The 19,925-nt window shown below is 50.4% G+C and overlaps 2 protein-coding genes across 6 annotated transcripts in view; one reads left to right on the forward strand and one right to left on the reverse strand.

The window, feature by feature from the left end:
- TMEM269 (transmembrane protein 269) overlaps window positions 1-12,067 on the forward strand; it is a 33,938-nt gene extending 21,871 nt beyond the window's left edge. Inside the window, exons 2-8 of one of the 4 annotated variants that reach the window (XR_015870130.1) lie at window positions 116-174; window positions 3,478-3,625; window positions 3,867-3,964; window positions 7,865-8,008; window positions 8,263-8,463; window positions 9,483-9,648; window positions 11,729-11,798. Coding sequence is in view for 3 of the 4 variants with exons in the window: in XM_088451472.1 (XP_088307598.1) it covers window positions 150-174; window positions 3,478-3,625; window positions 3,867-3,964; window positions 7,865-8,008; window positions 8,263-8,463; window positions 11,729-11,937 (825 nt within the window). In the remaining variant the exon portion in view is untranslated. Of the gene's footprint in view, window positions 1-115; window positions 175-3,477; window positions 3,626-3,866; window positions 3,965-7,864; window positions 8,009-8,262; window positions 8,464-9,482 lie in introns of all 4 variants that reach the window. The other 3 variants (XM_088451476.1, XM_088451472.1, XM_088451475.1) reach the window with 3 other exon arrangements.
- Window positions 11,734-19,925, reverse strand: part of LOC148500698 (tyrosine-protein kinase STYK1-like) — a 78,514-nt gene continuing 70,322 nt past the window's right edge. For both annotated transcript variants that reach the window (XM_088451469.1, XM_088451470.1), the window contains exon 10: window positions 11,734-12,704. In XM_088451469.1, coding sequence (XP_088307595.1) covers window positions 12,530-12,704 — 175 coding nt within the window. In that variant the 3' untranslated portion in view covers window positions 11,734-12,529. The remainder of the gene's footprint in view (window positions 12,705-19,925) is intronic.

Below are 19,925 nucleotides of genomic sequence, written 5' to 3' on the forward strand. Positions count from 1 at the left end.
CATTTTATCCTATTAGTAAATCTAGCAGTTCTTACGGTTAATGCTTGAGAACTCGCGGATCTGTAATGTCCAGACGATGTCATCTCACTGACTTTTATTTATCTTGTTTATACAGAGCGGACACGGGACACGGATTGCGCCATTCCGGGATGTTAATGCAAGTACCCCCATCCGGTAAGAGCTCTGCACAAATAAATCCAGAGCTTATAGGAGAAACATTTAATAAAGTAATTGTCTGAAGGTGGTCTAACATCTCGAGGGCAGTATTCCAATAGTGCAATACTAGAAGAGCATGCTGGGTGTTATAGTCCACACTCTTCATAAGTGATACAGGCGTCTGCGTACCAATAATGCCGGGCCTGTTTTTCCATATTATTACAAAAATATCCTCCATATATATGAATGATATCTCCCAGGGACTGTGGTGTCTGCCTCTGTGAGTACCATCCTTCCATAAACGAGGAGTCTTTCCCATTTTCAAACGGCTCCTCTTCACCTTCTGACTGCGGATGCGCCCAATATCATTTGCTGGAAAAGGACGTGGGCTCTGGGAGAGGGATGGCAAGATCCCAGTATCCCAAACATGCAAGTTTATCTCCATAGGCACAAAGCGGGTTACACCATCTGTAATGGCGGTGACCTACGGGGCCCCAATGGGGCCACACTCTGTGGAGATTGCTACATAGGGGCCAGACCGCATTACATTAAGAACAATGGGATCTGTGGTCTGCAGCGTAATTAGTTTGTTGCGGGAGATATCTGGGATATCTCCTGCATTAAGCTATTGATACGTAGCGCCAATACTTACCGTCATGCAGAAACCGCAATATCCACATGAGCACAAAGGTCCTTGATACGTACTGTAGGCCCCATTAAATCAGAGCTTTGGGCCTGATTCAGAGCCGCTCGTAAGCGGCCTCTCGTTAGCTCCGAGCGATGTTCGCACATCTGCGCATGTGTATGGGTTGTAATACGCATGCGCGAATGCCTGCTAATTTGAGTGACAGAATGAGGCGTTTGTGGGTGGTAACAGGGCAAGGTGCTTGAAAATGGGGAATGGAGATCCGAACGCAGGCGTGCCTAACGGTCAAAACGGGCGTTTTAAGGGTGTGCATAATTAACAAAGCAGCGTCATCGGGCACGTCACTTGGTTGTCTTTTAGCCTGAACTGCTCGCATGATTGGGGTAGGAAAATCCAACCACAAGCACTGCGAGCAGTCCATACGCCTTTTCGATGTACTCGATTAATCTAATATATAGCGGAGATGACGTAGGATGCGAGCGGCCAGGGGGCGTTTTATAAAAAATAGCGAGCGCATGTTTCGTTCGCTCATTCAGACATAGAGGCGTCGACAGACCGCAAAGAGCGAGCGCTTAATTTAAATAGCCAGCCCCTTTTTCTGACCGAGCGTCCGCAAATAGCGTCCGGCTCTGAATCAGCCCCTTTGTTCACAGCAGAGAGTCAGCTGCTGGACTAGATTTAGGGCTAACTTCCTGGCTCAGACTAGTGATAATTCCTCATTCAGGAATATGGAGCAAATTGACCCAGAATTCGATGTACAATAATTCTGGAAGTTTCCTAAACACACTGTAACGACGGCTGAGCCTTCAAACCTGTGGCCACAAATGTTGCAGATGACCTTTGGGCAGATTGGAAGGTTCCCGTAATTTTGTGGTAAGAGCCCAGTGCCTCAGGGTCCTAAGAAATTGAGGTCAGATTGTAGTCTGGCTGGGCAGAACCATTCTCGGCCCACTCCTATGTAGTCATGTCAGACTGAGGGTAGTTTAGGAGGGGGGGGCATTTTCTTTTCTTTTTTTATTTGACCCAGAAGATTTTAACGTAACCTGGATCCATGAATTTGTGATCCTTTTATTGAAGCAGGAAGTGTGATGAAGGCTCTAATATACAGTAATACATATATTCCAGGGAAGTGTGCTCTGGGCCCCCTGTAATTACATTACGTTTCTTCTTGGCAATCTTCCCGGTGCTCTCTCCTTATGGTGCCCAAACATCTGCGACGGATCGTCGCGATGCAGGGATGCGATCGGAAATTTCCGATCGCCCACCATAGATGTTCAGCGATCCGTCGCTGGATCTCTGACATTTGACATGTTAAATGTCCCCGATTTGACGATCACGATCATTGGATTTCTGCGATGCCGGTTTGCAGAATCGCAGGATCGTGGCAATCCATCGCAGATGTATGGGGCCCATTATATGTGGCTCTAAATGAGGCCATTAATGGTCCATACAGCTGTTTCTTATATATCGTAAAACTGCGCAAATCATCTCTTCCCTCTAACCCAATGTAACCGTAGGAACCATTCAGAGACAACAGGAGCCCATAGCAGGAAACCTGTCCCAGCACCCGCTGTGTTATAATTGCCTGTGTCTATGCAAAAGTCCATTCTCATGATTAATCTGCAGGAGACTGCTGACCGCACCAAGTGAAACAGTCCTGAAGTCTATAAGAAACCTTTGATTACTGTTACGTCAATGACAACACTAGTTCCAAACATCGGACAGTTAGCGGCTGATAGAGGAGATTAAAGATGGAGCTTCCTAACTTCCATGTTGTAATCTGCTGGAAGAAGCTATAAATGAAAGAAGGGAACATGGAAATGTTTTAAACCACAGGTTCTCAAACTCGGTCCTCAAGACCCCAAATAGTGCATGTTTTCCAGGTCTCCTCACAGAATCACAAGTGAAATAATTAGCTCCACCTGTGGATCTTTTAAACTGTGTCAGTGAGTAATGAATGCATCTGTGCACCTGCTGGGTGACCTGGAAAACGTGACCTGTGTGGGGTCCTGAGGACCAAGTTTAAGAATCACTGTTTTAAACTAATCCGGGTGGGAGCAGACAGGCCTCCTGACATTGTGTGGGGGGAGCCCTGTAATCATCTCTTTAGTAGATACCGTCATGTAGGCAGATATTCGACCTATGGAAGACAGAGCCGGCCCTGAGCAAACGCCATATAGGCAAATGCCTACAGCGCCATTGTTTTGGGGGAGCCCAGCAGGCATGGCTGCCTGCCCCCACTGACAGGAGGAGCCACCAGCAGATGTGACCTCTCAGCAGCCATATTCAGCATTGTCACAATGATTTTAGCGCTACTGCTACTACTGTCAGCTCCCCGTTGCGTCTCTCCACAACGTCAGCCCCAATGAGGAGATGGACGGAGGAGCCGTATGGGGGGGGCGTTGGTTGGGTACTCAGGGCATGATGGTATCAAGCAGTGAAAAGAGAAATGGACCAGTGGAGAAGTTGCCCATAGCAACCAATCAGCTTTTACCTATTATTTTATTGAATGTACTTGATAAATGCTACCTCAAAGCTGATTGGTTGCTATGGGCAACCTCTCCACTAATTTCACTGCTTGATACATCTACCCCTCACTGCAGTAACGGAAATATAACGACAGCCATTAAAACGCTTTATATTTTCTCTCACTGTCCCTTCGCCCCGGGCACCAGGTCTTGTCGCTCATGCCAGGAAGACGATCCATCGCGGGCGTCCCTCCCACTGCCAAGTGCTGAAGTTTGCCCGGGAAAATGCTGCCAATTTCCTGTCTCTGGCCAATCTGCTGATGGGCCTGACTGCCATACTCTGCATTCTAAACGGGTGAGTACCTCAATGCCCATGTCCGGCACAGCTCTCCGTTGGATGCCACCTTCGCTATGGGGTGGACGCCAGACCTGGTCATGCCTGCTAGCTCTAATGCCGCTAATATAAACAAAATGGACGTTGTGCTATTGCCTTTGTCCACCCCCCCTGCCGTTAGAAGACCTCCTGACACCTGGACCTCAATATGGAGCTTGCGTTGTCATGTTAGGTGTCACTGCAGTGTATTTATCTCCTCCAGGTCTCGGCAGTCGGCCTGCTGGCTCCTCCTCGTTGGATTCATGTTGGACCTGGCTGACGGAGCAGTGGCGCGCAGACTCAACACCTGTTCAGCTTTGGGTGAGCCGTGGTCACCAGTCACCTCAACGCTGGTGCAAACATTAACCGGGGCAGCGGGATAAACATTAATGAAATATGTGAAAAGGCACCTGCAGCATTTTCCACTCCAGGTCTACGTGACCACGGAGTGATATCTTCCACAGCTTTGTCTCCCAGTTACTAATGTGTGCAAGGGCGCGAGTTCTCCAGACACCTGACCTTCAGGAGATGATTCCTTCAAGCCTCTGGCTCCTGTGCTCATTGTCAGTCTACCCTCACTCATTCCCGCTTCCTCATTAAGACTCCAGCAGGTTATTATGGAATAGTTTGTGAATGCTCTAACAGGCCGCGACCCTTCCTCCTGCAAAGATTAATGATGCAATTAACTACGGAGTTTTCATTCTAATAACCCGTAATTACACCACATGCCCTCTCCCACAGTGCACATTCCCTATACATGACCTGTTCCGACTGCTAAGCAACTACGGGAATAAAGATATAAAGAATATGAGATATTTATAAGATTCTGGGGGAGAGGTATCAAGACTTGGAGAGAAAGAGAAAGTGGAGAAGATGCCAAGCAGCCAATCGGCTTCTCACTGTCATTTCTCCGTGCTAGATAAATGACAGTTAGAAGCTGATTGGTTGATTTGTGCTACTTCCCCTCTTTGTCTCTCTCCAAGTCTTGATGCATTTCCCCTTCTGCCTGAAACCTAGAAGCCGCCGTCACAGAATCTGTCCAGTTTAGATCGGTGACGACATTATATAAGGGGAATAAGGATTGGCGAGTGTGCTGAATGGCGGGCTGCGCATTCACGTGAAGCATTGCTAGTGATAGACGCGAGATCTGGGACCACACACGGGATATCAGCAGCTGTCAGTTTTCTAATTCATTAAATCCTCCTGCCACGTCCACCTTCACCATATTATCTAGGACAGTGGTTCACATTTTGAAACATCCACAGATGGAGCTAATTATATCACTTGTGATTATGTGAGGAGACCTGGAAAACATGAACTGTTTGGGGTCCTGAGGACCGAGTTTGAGAACCTGTAATCTAGGATCAGACCCTCTCTCACCATGGAGGCCACCAAAACTCCTCAATGCACTTGTCATTGCCCACCTACACTACTGCAACCTCCTAGTTCCTGGCTTTCCTTTTCCCTGCTTCTCCCCTCTGCAATGAATGTTTAATGCTGCTGCTTGTCTCATTTACCTCTCTCGTCGCTCTATGCCGGCCTCACCCCTCTGCTTCAGTGATATTGACTCCCCATCCCCCACAGAGTACAGTATAAATTCCTCACCCCCGCATATAAAGGCCTCAATGGTTCCACTTCCTCTTACATCTCCAACCTCACTTCTCCCTCTCCGCTCCTCCACTGACCTCCTCTCACTCCCACCCTCTCCGCTCTTCCACTGACCACCCTCACCTCCGCTCTGTTCACCTCCTCTCACTCCCACCCTCTCCACTGACCACCACCTCACCTCCTCTCACTCCCACCCTCTCCACTGACCACCTCACCTCCACTCTGTTCACCTCCTCTCACTCTCACCCTCTCCACTGACCACCACCTCACCTCCTCTCACTCCCACCCTCTCCACTGACCACCACCTCACCTCCTCTCACTCCCACCCTCTCCACTGACCACCACCTCAGCTCCTTTCACTCCCACCCTCTCCACTGACCACCTCACCTCAACTCTGTTCACCTCCTCTCACTCCCACCCTCTCCACTGACCACCACCTCACCTCCTTTCACTCCCACCCTCTCCACTGACCACCTCACCTCCACTCTGTTCACCTCCTCTCACTCCCACCCTCTCCACTCCCACTGACCACCACCTCACCTTTGCTCTGATCACCTCCTCTCACTCACACCCTCTCGGATCAGACCTCCGCTCTGATCACCTCTTCTCCCTCCCACCCTCTCCACTGACCATTGCTTCGCCTCCCCTCTGATCACTCCCACCCTCTCCTCCACTGACCGCCACCTCACCTCCTCACTCCCACCCTCTCAACTCCTCCACTGACCACTTCACCTCCGCTATTATCATATTCTCTCACTCCTGCTTTCTCCACTGACCACCAGCTCACCGCCGCTCTGATTACCTCCTCTCACTCGGTCTCTCCACTCCTCCACTAACTGCCACCTCACCTCTAATCACTCCCACTCCCCTACTGGCCACTGCCTCACCTCCGCTCTGATCTCTTCCTCTCACTCCCACCCTCTCCACTGATCACCTCCTCTCACTCCCACCCTCTCCACTGATCACCTCCTCTCACTCCCACCCTCTCCACTGATCACCTCCTCTCACTCCCACCCTCTCCACTGATCACCTCCTCACTCCCACCCTCTCCACTTATCACCTCCTCTCACTCCCACCCTCTCCACTCTTCCACTGACCACCTCCTCACACCCACGCACTCCACTCCTCCACTGACTACCATCTCACGCCTCTCACTACCGATCTCACTCCTCCACTGACCACCACCTCACCGCCTATCACTACCGCTCTCCCACTCCTCCACTGACCACCACCTCACCACTTCTCACTACTGCTCTCTCAACACCTCCACCTGCCACCACCTCATCTCCGCTCTGATCACCTCCTCTTGCTACCACTCTCTCCACTCTTCTACTAACCACCACCTCACCTCGGCTCTGATCTCTTCCTCTCACTCCCACCCTCTCCACTGACCACCGCCTCACCTCCTCTCTCCCACCCTCTCCACTCCTCCACTGACCGCCTCACCTCCTCTCACTTCCACCCTCTCCACTGACCACCACCTCACCTCCTCTCACTCCCACCCTCTCCAATGACCACCACCTCACCTCCTCTCACTCCTACCCTCTCCACTCACCACCTCCTCACCTCCTCACTCCTACCCTCTCCACTCACTCCCACCCTCTCCAATGACCACCGCCTCACCTCCTCTCACTCCCACCCTCTCCACTGACCACGTCGCCTCCTCTCACTCCCACCCTCTCCACTGACCACCGCCTCACCTCCTCTCACTTCCACCCTTTCCACTGACCACCACCTCACCTCCTCTCACTCTCATCCTCTCCACTGACCACCACCTCACCTCCTCTCACTCCCACCCTCTCCAATGACCACCTCACCACCTCTGACTCCCACCCTCTACACTGACCACTACCTCACCTCCTCTAACTCCTACCCTCTCCACTCACCACCACCTCACCTCCTCTCACTCCCACCCTCTCCACTGACCACCACCTCCGCTCTGATCACCTCTTCTCACTCTCTCCACTCCTCCACTGATGACTCTTCACGCCATACTCCACTCCTCCGGACTTCACCTGCCTTAGCTATATCATTATAGTCATTTATACTATGTCATCACATGGATTGATAAATGTCTTGTGTAATGTATGTACAGTGGTGCGAACACGTTGTAGCGCCATATAAATAAAATAAACTAATAATAATCAGCATGTCCTGACACCTGTCCTATACTAAGTGTGATAGGTACGCCTCCCAACACGTGTTTATATGAGTACGTGCAGGTCTGCGTGGTCTGTACATGCGTAATACTATTACTGAGCTAAGCCAACATGAGAAAATGCTCCTTCACACCCCCGTTCCTACCTCTCTGTGCTAAATGCGTATGGTCCAGCGCTGCCGCACATGCGTGTGCTCGCTCTCTATGCATGTGCAGTACGAATTCACGCAGCATACACTCTGCAAACGAGCCCAGGTTCTGCTTCAGCACCATTGTCCCTACTGATCCGAGATGCTGGCTCTGCCAGCCCGAACGGGAGTCATTTGTCTTACAACTGCCCCAGGGGGAGATGCACTAAGCCTTCACGTTATCAGTCTCCCAAGGCTCGGTACATCTCCTCCCCAGTCACCTACAGGTAACTTTACATTTGATTTACCTCTTGATTTGGTTTCCAGGTGCAAAGCTGGACGACTTTGCAGATTTCACATCATTCGGCCTGGCCACGGCGTTACTGCTGCACACGAACGGCCTGCTGGACGGTCTCCTGGTCATGGTGTACGTCCTGGCTGTTTTCACACGTCTGTGTTTCTACACAAGTGGTAAGAACCACTCTCACTACCACTTCTATCGTCTTCCTATATGGTATACTGATGACAGATATCAGCGTATTATAGCACCATATATATATATATATATATATATATATATATATATATTTATATATATATATATATATATATACGTACATGGGCTGTAATCACCTATCACCTCTGTGTGTCTTCTCCTTGTGTAACATGCCAATGTGCAATCAGCTCCTATACATGTTACTGAACAGAACGTGTGCCCTATTTAGGAATACCTTTCATGTACCGAGGACTGCCTTGCCCCTATGCATCTGCCATCTTAGCCTGTGCCTCATTGCTGACCGGCAGCCACCTGGTGGTCTTGCGAGCTATATCGGTCATAATGATCCTCTTCATGATAGACCAGGGATTCTACCCACACGACAAGATCCTGGAGTCCCAGCTGTGGAAGAAGATGGTCTTCGCAGGGGGTACGAGAGCTCAACCTTACAGGCAACAATGAGAATGTTATCTCTGAATTATAATCAGTGATGTCCTGGAGTAGATGTGAGATACAGGACATGTAGCCTACATTTATTTCAGCCTTCGGAACTGCTCCTCTCTGTAGGAACTCACATACCAGGTCATGTCAGGAGGCCCCTTTGTGGGGTACAGCTGAGATTCGTCATAGTATTCTATGGGTTAATAGTAGAACATGTGGAAGGTGTACCCCTCACAAATACCTCTCACAGTACATAACATTTTACAATGTTATCATCAAATCAGTATATATCATGATCTATGTAAGTTGTGGTGAGATATTACTATGATGTACATTCTTAGGAGTGTTCAAGGGAGAGGACTCTCCAGGTCTATACATGATAGAGGGGCTATATGAGGTCTACGGGTCCAGGTGTATACATGATAGAGGGGCTGTGTGAGGTCTACAGGTCCAGGTCTATATATGATAGAGGGGTTTTGTGAGGTCTACGGGTCCAGGTCTATACATGATAGATGGGGTGTGAGGTCTACAGGTCCAGGTCTATCTATGATAAAGGGGCTATGTGAGGTCTACGGACCCAGGTCTGTACATGATAGAGGGGCTGTGTGAGGTCTACAGGTCCAAGTCTGCACATGATAGAGGAGCTGTGTGAGGTCTATGGGTACAGGTATTTACATGATAGAGGGACAATGTGATGTCTACGGGTCCAGGTATTTACATAATAGAGGGGCTGTGTGAGGTCTACAGGTCCAGGTCTATACATGATAGAGGGTGTGTGTGAGGTCTATGGGTCCAGATGAGTTTATTATAAAGATGTTGTATGAGGTCTATTGATCCAAATCACATGTTGTAGAGGGAGGAATATTATAGAGGGGGGAATATTATAGGGGATGTTTGTGGTGTATATTGTGTGTACAGAGGGTAATGTTTGAGGTTTAGAAACATTATACAGGTGGTGCTAGGACTTTATAGTTTGACATACTGACATCTAATCATTGTGTTTTGCAGGTGTGTTGTTGATGCTTTGCTGCTTTTCACCCCTGGCATGTTTGTACCACTTGGTATGGTCCATGTCCTATATTCTCTTCCCGGAGGCGTTGTGGAGCTTCAAAGTGTGACCTCCTGGATATAACAGAGTGCTCTCCAATGGCTGTATGTGAGTGAGGACAGCATGGTGAGTGAGTGAGGACAGTAAGGTGAGTGAGGACAGCATGGTGTGTGAGTGAGGTCAGCATGGTGTGAGTGAGAACAGCATTTTGTGAGAATGAGTGAGGGCAGCATAGTGTGAGTGAGGGCAGCATGGTGTGTGTGTGTGAATGAGGAAAGCATAGTGTGTGTATAAATGAGGACAGCTTGGTGTGTGAGCGAGTGAGGACAGCATGGTGTGCAGCATGGTTTGTGAGTGAGTGATTAAGGACAGCATGGTGTGTGAGTGAGGAAAGCATAGTGTGTGAGCGAGGACAGCATGGTGTGTGAGTGAGCAAGGACAGCATGGTGTGTGAGTGAGCGAGGACAGCATGGTGTGTGAGTGAGGACAGCATGGTGTGTGAGTGTGTACCGCATTTTGTGTCAATGAGTGAGGGCAGCATAGTGTGAGTGAGGGCAGCATGGTGTGTGTGTGTGTGAATGAGGAAAGCATTGTGTATGTATAAATGAGGACAGCTTGGTGTATGAGTGAGTGAGGAAAGCATAGTGTGTGAGCGAGGACAGCATGGTGTGTGAGTGAGCGAGGACAGCATGGTGTGTGAGTGAGGACAGCATGGTGTGTGAGCGAGTGAGGACAGCATGGTGTGCAGCATGGTTTGTGAGTGAGTGATTAAGGACAGCATGGTGTGTGAGTGAGTGAGGACAGCATGGTGTGTGAGTGAGTGAGGACAGCATGGTATGCAGCATGGTTTGTGAGTGAGTGAGTAAGGACAGCATGGTGTGTGAGTGAGGACAGCATGGTGTGTGAGCGAGTGAGGACAGCATGGTGTGCAGCATGGTTTGTGAGTGAGTGATTAAGGACAGCATGGTGTGTGAGTGAGTGAGGACAGCATGGTGTGTGAGTGAGTGAGGACAGCATGGTATGCAGCATGGTTTGTGAGTGAGTAAGGACAGCACGGTGTGTGAGTGAGGACAGCACGGTGTGTGTGAGGGCAGCATGGTGTGTGAGTGAGGACAGCACGGTGTGTGAGTGAGGACGGCACGGTGTGTGAGGACAGCACGGTGTGAGGACAGCATGGTGTGTGAGTGAAGACAGCATAGTGAGTTAGTGAAGACAGCATAGTGAGTGAGCGAGGACAGCATGGTGTGTGAGTGAAGACAGCATAGTGAGTGAGCGAGGACAGCATGGTGTGTGAGTGAACGAGGACAGCATGGTGTGTGAGTGAGGACAGCATGGTGTGTGAGTGAGGACAGCATGGTGTGTGAGTGAGGACAGCATGGTGAGTGAGTGAGGGCAGCATGGTGAGTGAGTGAGGGCAGCATGGTGTGTGAGTGAGGACAGTATGGTGTGTGAGTGAGTGAGGACAGCATGGTGTGTGAGTGAGGGCGGCCTGGTGTGTGAGTGAGTGAGTGAGGGCAGCCTGGTGTGTGAGTGCAGCACGGTGTGTGAGTGAAGGCAGCATGGTGTGAGTGAGGACAGCATGGTGTGTGAGTGAGGGCAGCATGGTGTGTGAGTGAGTGAGGGCAGCATGGTGTGTGAGTGAGTGAGGGCAGCATGGTGTGTGAGTGAGGACAGCATGGTGTGAGTGAGGACAGCTTGGTGTGTGAGGACAGTACGGTGTGTGAGTGAGTGAGGGCAGCCTGGTGTGTGAGTGCAGCACGGTGTGTGAGTGAGGGCAGCATGGTGTGTGAGTGAGGACAGCATGGTGTGTGAGTGAGGGCAGCATGGTGAGTGAGTGAGGGCAGCATGGTGTGTGAGTGAGGACAGCATGGTGTGAGTGAGGACAGCTTGGTGTGTGAGTGAGGGCAGCACGGTGTGTGAGTGAGGACAGCATGGTGTGCGAATGAGGACAGCATGGTGTGCGAATGAGGACAGCATGGTGTGTGAGTAAGGACAGCATGGTGTGTGAGTAAGGACAGCATGGTGTGTGAGTGAGCGAGGGCAGCACGGTGTGTGAGTGAGGACAGCATGGTGTGTGAGTGAGTGAGGGCAGCATGGTGTGTGATAATACACAGTAATTAGAGGTTGATGTTTGGAGGAGGCTGCAGTGAGCTCATTATTCCCTGAATGACACATAGGAAAGGGTGATATAATTCCCTTTTATTAGTGATTTCAGATCCAAATTGGGAACACCCGGTGTCACAGCTCGCTGCTGTGCTGGTCATTGCTGGTGTCTGGCCTCCTGCTTCTGAGAACGTTGGAAGTGTTAATCTCACCGCACATACTTCTCAGCTTTCTGGTTACTCTCGATTCCGGATAAGGAAAGGCGGATACAGTGCCGAGTTCTGCTGCCTGGAGCCTCGGCCTCTGGGCTGACACTCAGTGAAAATGTCCGTCTCTCATCAGTGACACTTCAGTGGGAATAATTATAAGCTGTATATAGATTGTATATAAAGTAAATAGATGACATACAATATCCTGGATTGTTCAGGTACAAATAAATAAAGTTTGGAATGTCTCAGACCGTCTGTCCTTTGTAGAAGTTGGTCCATGGTCCTGTGGTAAATGTTCTATACTGCAATACATCCATACCACCTCCCCCTGGGCAGAAAGTCCACGTATCTACTACCCCCTTACTACTGAAATACACTCCCAGACACCAGCAATCCTTACATTCTCACCTTTATTCCTCCTTCATTATAAATATTACTTATACAGTTTATTCTATAAGTCCTTTCACATGTTACGGGGATTAGTTCCGTCTGTGTAGCCAGAAGAAGTTTCACTGTGAGGAGACAGATTACACCCCCTGCCCCCTTCCCCAAACTAAGTCTTACTGATTATCTGGGGCCACAGAACAGATAGAACACGACTCTCCAAGGGCCACACTTCAGTTTGGACACTTGGTGTCGGGTTTAGAGAACATTCAGGTCCTGGTCTCCTTCCGAGCGATAGTCACTGACTGGTGTCATGAAGATATCCCGGCCACACGCAAGTACTCACTCCAGCTGAGAGTGTCCGCGGCTGTGAGAGGTCTCTGTCCGTCAGCCTTGTCTGAGGCTTTCTGCAGCTGTTTCACCACACTGGAAAAGAGAGGTCTCTTCGGCGCCTCCCACTGCCAGCAATTTGTCATTACCTCGTACCTGCAGAGCAGAAAACCATAACACCATCAGTACTGGAACTTACTCCCAGCGTACACTGCCCATCAACTGGGACATACGGTGTCATTTCACCCCCAGCGGATGGACGTCTTTGTAGGGACGCAAGCAGCGAGTCTTGGCATACACGAGTCGGCGGATCTTTGCCCGGATCTGTCTTTCTGTGAGATGGGCTTTTGGGTCGGGACCTGGGTGGTGACAGTGTGATCGCATGGAATCGTACTGTCTGGTGGGAATGTAGCCAGAGCATTGTGCTATAATACGGAGAACGGGAACCCTGTCGCTGACGCATCTCCTGCACTCAGTTTGGGGCTGGTGCATGTGCCAATACTAACAATGACGGTCGCAGCTGCGTACGGAAAAAATTGTCGGTGACAGGTTAAAATGATAATTGGGGTGGATGGGGCCATTTCTAGGGTGGCCCTGACAATGAAGGGGTACACCGCTCCAGCCTTCTCTATCTTGGGCATGTGCAGAGCCAGATTATAGGTATGGGCGCAATAGTTGAACCTAGGAGCAGAATGAAGGAGGTTTATTGTGCAGAGTGAGGGCAGAGAGCTTACAGCTTCCTATGGGTCAGCGAGGTGGCAGCACTGACGGTCACCCATGGGTGTGCTGCTCATGGGGCTCCATAAGGCAGGAGGAGGCGGCTGGACCAGGTGTTATTGGGGCTTTTGCTGCACTGGGGCCTGAACTCCGTCATGGTGCCCTTGGTTTGAACTTTGAACACAGCCGTCCCGCCAGAGAATTATCTTCATTACACCCTGGGTGCACTCTTGTTGCCAAAACCGCCGTGCCACCACAAAGCTGCCATGTTATATAATATCATTTACTGACCGCAGCTCATCCAGTCCCCATTTCCCTATTCCACTGAGGAATACATTCAGTCCTAGGTGTAAGTGGCCCACCGGCTGGTAACAGGACCACAACCGCACTACGGCAGAACTGGTAACAGTCCAGATGATGAGATTATCGTTGCTCCCGCTGTGGTGTGCGCATCAATGGTTCGTAGTGTTTGACGATCATACCAGTGAGTCATTTACTAATATTATATCCTAATCCTTGATTCCTGGCCTGTTAGAGCCACAAGGACGGACATGAAACGCTTCTAAGTTCTTAATAAGTTCCAGAAACCTTCTAACTTCTCTATGAAGGTATCTGCTGCCACCTAGTGGCGCTTGTTTAATTTAACGAGTAAAAAGATGTTTCTACTTCAGGGTCCATAGGGGGTCCACAGGGTTGACCTTGGGGTATAGGTTGGGAACCAAATCCGGGCACCACGCAGTTAAAGCTTTTAGCTCCCAGGATGCACTGGGTCCACTCTCCCTATAACCCCACCCCCAAGCCAGAGGCACCTCAGTTTCAGTTGGTGCCCGGCCGGAGTCGGGTCACCGTTAGCGCAGGGGGAGCTGATTAGCAGCCCCTAAGCTTATTTTATTTTTTTAGGGACAACGTTTTTTCCATGGACTTTGGACTCTTCAGAGCGGCAGCGTCGGACTGTCCATAGGACGTCTAAGCTGCCGCTCCGTCACCCCACTGGCGCTGAGACGCCAGTACAGATCTGGGGATCTCAGCGGGACCCCAGAGTCTGTACTAGCCGGACTCTGCGGGCGCCCAGGACTGCTGCCGGATCCACGGGGAGCAGGTAAGGTCGCGGATCACCGCTTGCGGTGATCCGCGCATTTCAAATGCAGTCCTGTGCCTCCGGTCTCAGGGGACAGACCGGAGGCGCCGGCAGTGGAGGCGGGCCCCCCATACCCCGTGTGTCCACTAGACCACCAGGGACTTAACGATCGGTGCAGGGAGCCGGCGTCTAGGGGGTTAATAGCCGGCCAGGGGAGGCAGCCTTCCCTGTTACAGCGGCTCCTCCCCTCAGCTCAGCGCGCCTTTCAGTATCCATAGTCTGGCGTCGCTGAGCTGCTTCCTCCGCGGGCCACGCTTCCTCTGAGGTCTCCAGCGGCCATTTTATCTCTGTGGTGCAGCAGAAATCTCTCAGGATGGCAGTTGGTCCAGTCCCCCTGCGTACCTCACCGTCAGGTCAGTGTACACAGCGCTGTAGCCTTCCCAGATACTGAATCTGGGCAGTTGAATGCAGTGTAATAGTGCAGTAAATTATATGACATGTTTATGTATATATGTATATATCTGCATTGTATGTGACTTATGCTAGTGCTGACTGTCTGTACTTTATTCTCTCACCTGTCAGTGTATATCTATCCCTTTTCTTTATCTGCCCTAATACAGCTGTACTTAGGGTGGTTCTGAGACCTCACATTTATATACTGGTTAATATTTGTGTGGTTTGTCACATACTGTTGCGTGCTGCACGTTGCCATATTTTAGATGGAACTGTGTGTTGCATACGCTGAAAATGGGTCCCTGCAGCTAATTTTTGGCATCAGTCAGGACCAGTATAGTGCTGCTTAATATTTCCGCCAAGAGGGTTGGTCAGATATGTCTGACCAGGAGATAGAGCGTTATACGGCACCCATTTTTACTATCCTGCAAGTCATGTGCTGCAGGTGTTAGTGCGGAGGATTTGACTCATAAAGGGTTCTGTATGTGGCGTCATCTGGTGCCGGGCCCCTTACACGACCCCCTTGGGCGGTTTGTTTTCTCGGGATCCTCTCAATTGCGGATCGCCGGGCGGGCCCCATTGTTGTACCTCACTTGGGGTTACTTCACCATACTGCCCTTTTCATCTCAGGGTATCTCGCAGCTTCTTGCACTCTTCCCCTGTGACACAGACTACCGCTCCCTGCAGGGGTTTTTCGCAGTATATGAATTCCCCCTGGTGCCACAATAGTCTGTCATTCCCCTTGCAGGGATTACCACAACAGCCACCCTGGGTGGATGTCGTTTTCTACGAAACGCTAATTGGCGTGGTTGACGCCCTGTGGTTACTTCCCAGTTGGCTCTGCCGTGAACTGGATACTGTTTGGGGCTCTTTCCCTCTTACACGGGGGGAAGCCTATTTCAGGTATTATTATCCCTGCTTTAGGGCTGGTAGCAGGTCCATTCTGGTTAGAGTGAATGTTGACCTGCACCTGTATCATACACCCTCAGTCTTACGTGCCTTCGGGTTCCCTGTTGCTGACTAGCGGGTGGATCGCATAGCGGGACTCTGGCTGTTGCCAGATAGGAGGTGTTACAACAGTGTTTGGCCTCCTGTCCCAAATTCCCTGAGGGTCATCACGAGCCCCTCCTGGGGTGGATGGGCGTGTTACTCGTCTGATTACAGACGTTACTACGCCTCCCATTCCTGCGTGGTTGGATTCTTCGGATCCGTAGGTGGTAACTCTGCCTGAAATCAGTATACTTGCTTTCAGGAGTTGTTACCCATCCTACCATGGCTATAGCATGGTTGGTTAATACTATTGCATATTGGGTTGATGCATTTGTAACGTTTTTTCCCCTCCAACACGTCGGGGGTTCAAAGGTATTTGGTCGCTCACGTAATATATGCAGTTGTCATAGGTGGAAATGCCTATATTGGATACCAGTCTCCTAACTTTCAGAGTTCCGGCTGCGACTGTATCCTCCGTAATACCCTATGGCTGCGCTCTGGGAATGCAGAGGTGCAGATACCATCTTTAGGGTTGATATTGTTTGGTCTTGACCTTGACAAGATTGTAGTAACATTGGCAGTATTACTAACGACAAGTTTACCGCTTTCAGCTATGCCCACTACAAGGCCTCAGACTAAGTCTGTTAAGTCTTTTTGTCCTCTGGGTCAGCCTAAAGGTCTGTTTCTTCGTAGACTGTCGGCATCTACAAGGGCCGACATATCCAGTACCGAGCAGGCCTGGACTGCCAGCCGATCCTGCTTCTGAACCTACGGATATCTCTTCAGCCTGACGGGACAGGCCTACAACTGGGAGATACGGATTTTCTCAGTTCGCCCGGTACTAGTGTCAAGTTGCCGCGGCTACGTGGGTAGGAGGGTACGCCCTCTTTGCTCAGGCGGCCTCTTTACAAGGGCCTTACAGATCCAGAAAGCTATGCAGTTGTTGCGGTAAGCGGAGCTAATTAGGCCATCCCCACTATCTCAGTGAGGGACTGGTTGTTCTGCTTTCTTTCTGGTGCGGTGGCTGAATGGTCCTCTTTGGCCTATTCTCTGTCTCAATTCCCTGAACCAGTTCCTAAAGCTACCTGGGCTCAGGAGGAAATCCCTATGCTCCATCATACGATGTTTGGAACCTGGGGACTTTATGGTATCACTGGATATACAGGACGCGTGCCTACGGGTACTTACAGAGACCTTTCCTCAGCATGGGCTGAGGTTTGCTGTATCACAGCAACACTTACAATTTTTCGGGCTCTGCCTGTTGGGACTGTCCTCAGCCCCACAGGGGTTTACCAGCGTTTTGGATTTTCTGACAGTTCTTCTGTTCAGTATATCCCAATGCTCCTGTACCTGGACGGCCTCCTGCTCTTAGCGGGATCACCGGGGTACTTTACAGCCAGGTCAGGATGACTGTGGCTTCTTCAGGGTGCAGACGTTTAATCAACGGGGAAAAAGTCCTCCCTGCATCCCTCTCTGGGTATTCTTCATCTAGGATCCCTGCTGGATTCTCAGAATCTGAGAATTCTTCTGGCGTAAGACGGAATCTCCACTCTTCCATTAGGAGTACATGGTTGTCTGCGCAGTCGACAGATGTCTTTACACTCTGGGATGCATGGTGGAATGGGCTCAGTTCCACTCCAGGCCTTTCCATAATTGGCTCATCTCCAGATGGAACGAGTTTTTTCTGTCGGATAACTGTTCAAACGATGATGCTCTCTCCGGAGGCAAGTCGGTCCCTGTCCGGGTGGCTATGGCCATCTCGTCCAGGGTTTTCTTTGCTATGGACAGTGTCTGGATCGAATCCTTTTCAGTGCAGTTGGACGTCTGTCAATTCCACCCTGTCAATTAACTTACTCTGGCATAACTCTTGTTTCCCGGTGAACCTGAAAAGGTTCAGTCCGACAGGGTCAGGACAGTGGCTTCCTTTTTAGCAACACTGTTCGTTGGGTGGCAATGACAGGTATGTCACATATTCGGACATAGTCCGAGGGTCTCCTCCCGACCATCTCGGCAGCATTCATTTCAGGAGCTCTCCATTGGGAAGCGGGAGTCCTCAGCCGTCACGACGTGCATCCCGGGGACTAGTCTCTTCCCCAAGAGAGGTTTCATCTCCTGGTGAGCAGGGGGGGCCCCCCTGAGGTGACCCTCATGGCCTTCTGACTTTATCACACTATGGTGTTACAGTCCAGCTCTGGGGATTCTGAAGCAACCTTCAGCGACTCTTTGTCGGTGAAGTGGTCCTTCCACTTTGTGTACCTGTGTTCTCCGGTCTCCCTTCTTCCTCGAGGTCTTTGGAAGTGTTTTCAATCGAGACGGAGATGCTTTCCTGCTGGTGGCTCCTGATTGCCCCAGATGTCAGGGGTACTTGGATCTTCGGAGTCTCTACATCGATACTCCATCCCTGATGATTCACTGCCCGGACCTGTTGTCTCAGGGTCCTTGGTTTTGCCTTGGACCTGGGTCGTTTGTCTTTGACTGTGTCCTTACAGTGGTCTTACGGCTTCCCTGGCTTTGTCATCGTTGGAATGATTAGAGCACATGGATCAGCTTTTGCTGGGACCTACCACAAACTGTGGCAGCCATAAATCTTATGGTATTGTACCTGTCGATACAATCCTCCGGTGTCCAGGATTTCCAGATATTCTGGCATTCCTTCCGGCTGGCTTGGGTTTCACACTTGGCCTGGTCTTCCTGACAGTGCGGATCTCTACACTGTCAGTATGGTTAAGATATGGAATTGCTCCACTCTGGTATCCAGTTCATCCTTTGGAGTGTTTTCTTGATTATGCCTCCATTTGTCCTCTCTAGGGACTCCTTGGGAGTAAGTAGTGGTTCTTCGTTACCTCCGGGGACAGTCAATGGAACCGCTGGTTGTGATAGCCATTACATGGTCTATTGCTTAGGCTCTCTCTTTCTCTCAGGGTGTTTATATCAACCAGGAGAGTGTCTGAATTGGGAGCGTTCTCATGTGGCTCCCTCTTCTGGAGGGCATCATGTCAGGGTGTGAGTTGCTCTCGCCCTGTGTTTCTTCTTAGTGGTTTTCAGGTTCCATATTATTCTGGAACTTATGGTACGGCCATTCTGTCCCCAGTCCTCTCGGCTGGTGTGGCCTCATTGACTGTGGTCTGGCCTCTTTGGATTTATGTGATCCGTTCAGGTTCCTTACGAAAATCGGACTCCTTATTGGTGGTCTGAGATTTCTGGTTTTCACAGGAAAGGATGGCCGGCCTATAACCAAATGTTGGCTGGATGGCCTCATAGGTCTTCCTCAGGGGCCTACCCATGGGTAGGCCTTCCTGTTGTTGATGCTTGTTTTTTCTCGGGCCATGTGACCCTCGTGTGCGGCTCGCTGTGGCGCCTCGGCTGTTTTGCCTTACTAGGTGGCCACGTGGTCTTCTGTCCACACCTTTTTAAGGTTCTAGGCATTGGTTTCCTTTGCCTCTCAGGATGCTTCCTTTTTGGCGACGGATTCTCCTCTCAGCACAGGAGCGTCCCCACCCTTGGTTGAACTGCTTTGGGACATCCCCAAGGTCAACCCTGTGGACCCCCTATGGACCCTGAAGTAGAAAACAAGAGATATGGTAAGAACTTACCTTTGTTATCTCTGTTTCTACGAAGTCTATAGGGTCCACAGGGCGCCCGCCCTGACGCACCTGGCTTCATATGGGCTGTGTGGCTGGTCACCGGTTTTCCGTCTCCCATTTCTGTGAGTATGGTTATTGAGTGTTCCAGTTTTCTCTCTCTTTTTCTCTCCTCCTCCGGCCTTTGGCTACTTACAAACTGAGGTGCCTCTGGCTTGGGGGTGGGGTTATAGGGAGAGTGGACCCAGTGCATCCTGGGAGCTAAAAGCTTTTAACTGCGTGGTGCCCGGATTTGGTTCCCAACCTATACCCCAAGGTCAACCCTGTGGACCCTATGGACTTCGTAGAAACAGAGATAACAAAGGTAAGTTCTTACCATATCTCTTGTTTTTGCTTCCCATATACAGTGGTGGCTGATGCGGCCTACTCGGGTGGGTTGATGGGCATGGCGGGGACTAATAGCACAATTAAGAGCCCGGTGATGAACCACTAAACCCTGCTCGCATTCTGTCTATGCACCTATGCACTGTTTATTAGGGGCCTCTTCTACTGTTAGGA

The sequence above is a fragment of the Taudactylus pleione genome, unplaced genomic scaffold (genome assembly GCF_031769625.1).
Source record: "Taudactylus pleione unplaced genomic scaffold, aTauple2 ptg000549l, whole genome shotgun sequence".
Lineage (NCBI taxonomy): Eukaryota > Metazoa > Chordata > Amphibia > Anura > Myobatrachidae > Taudactylus > Taudactylus pleione.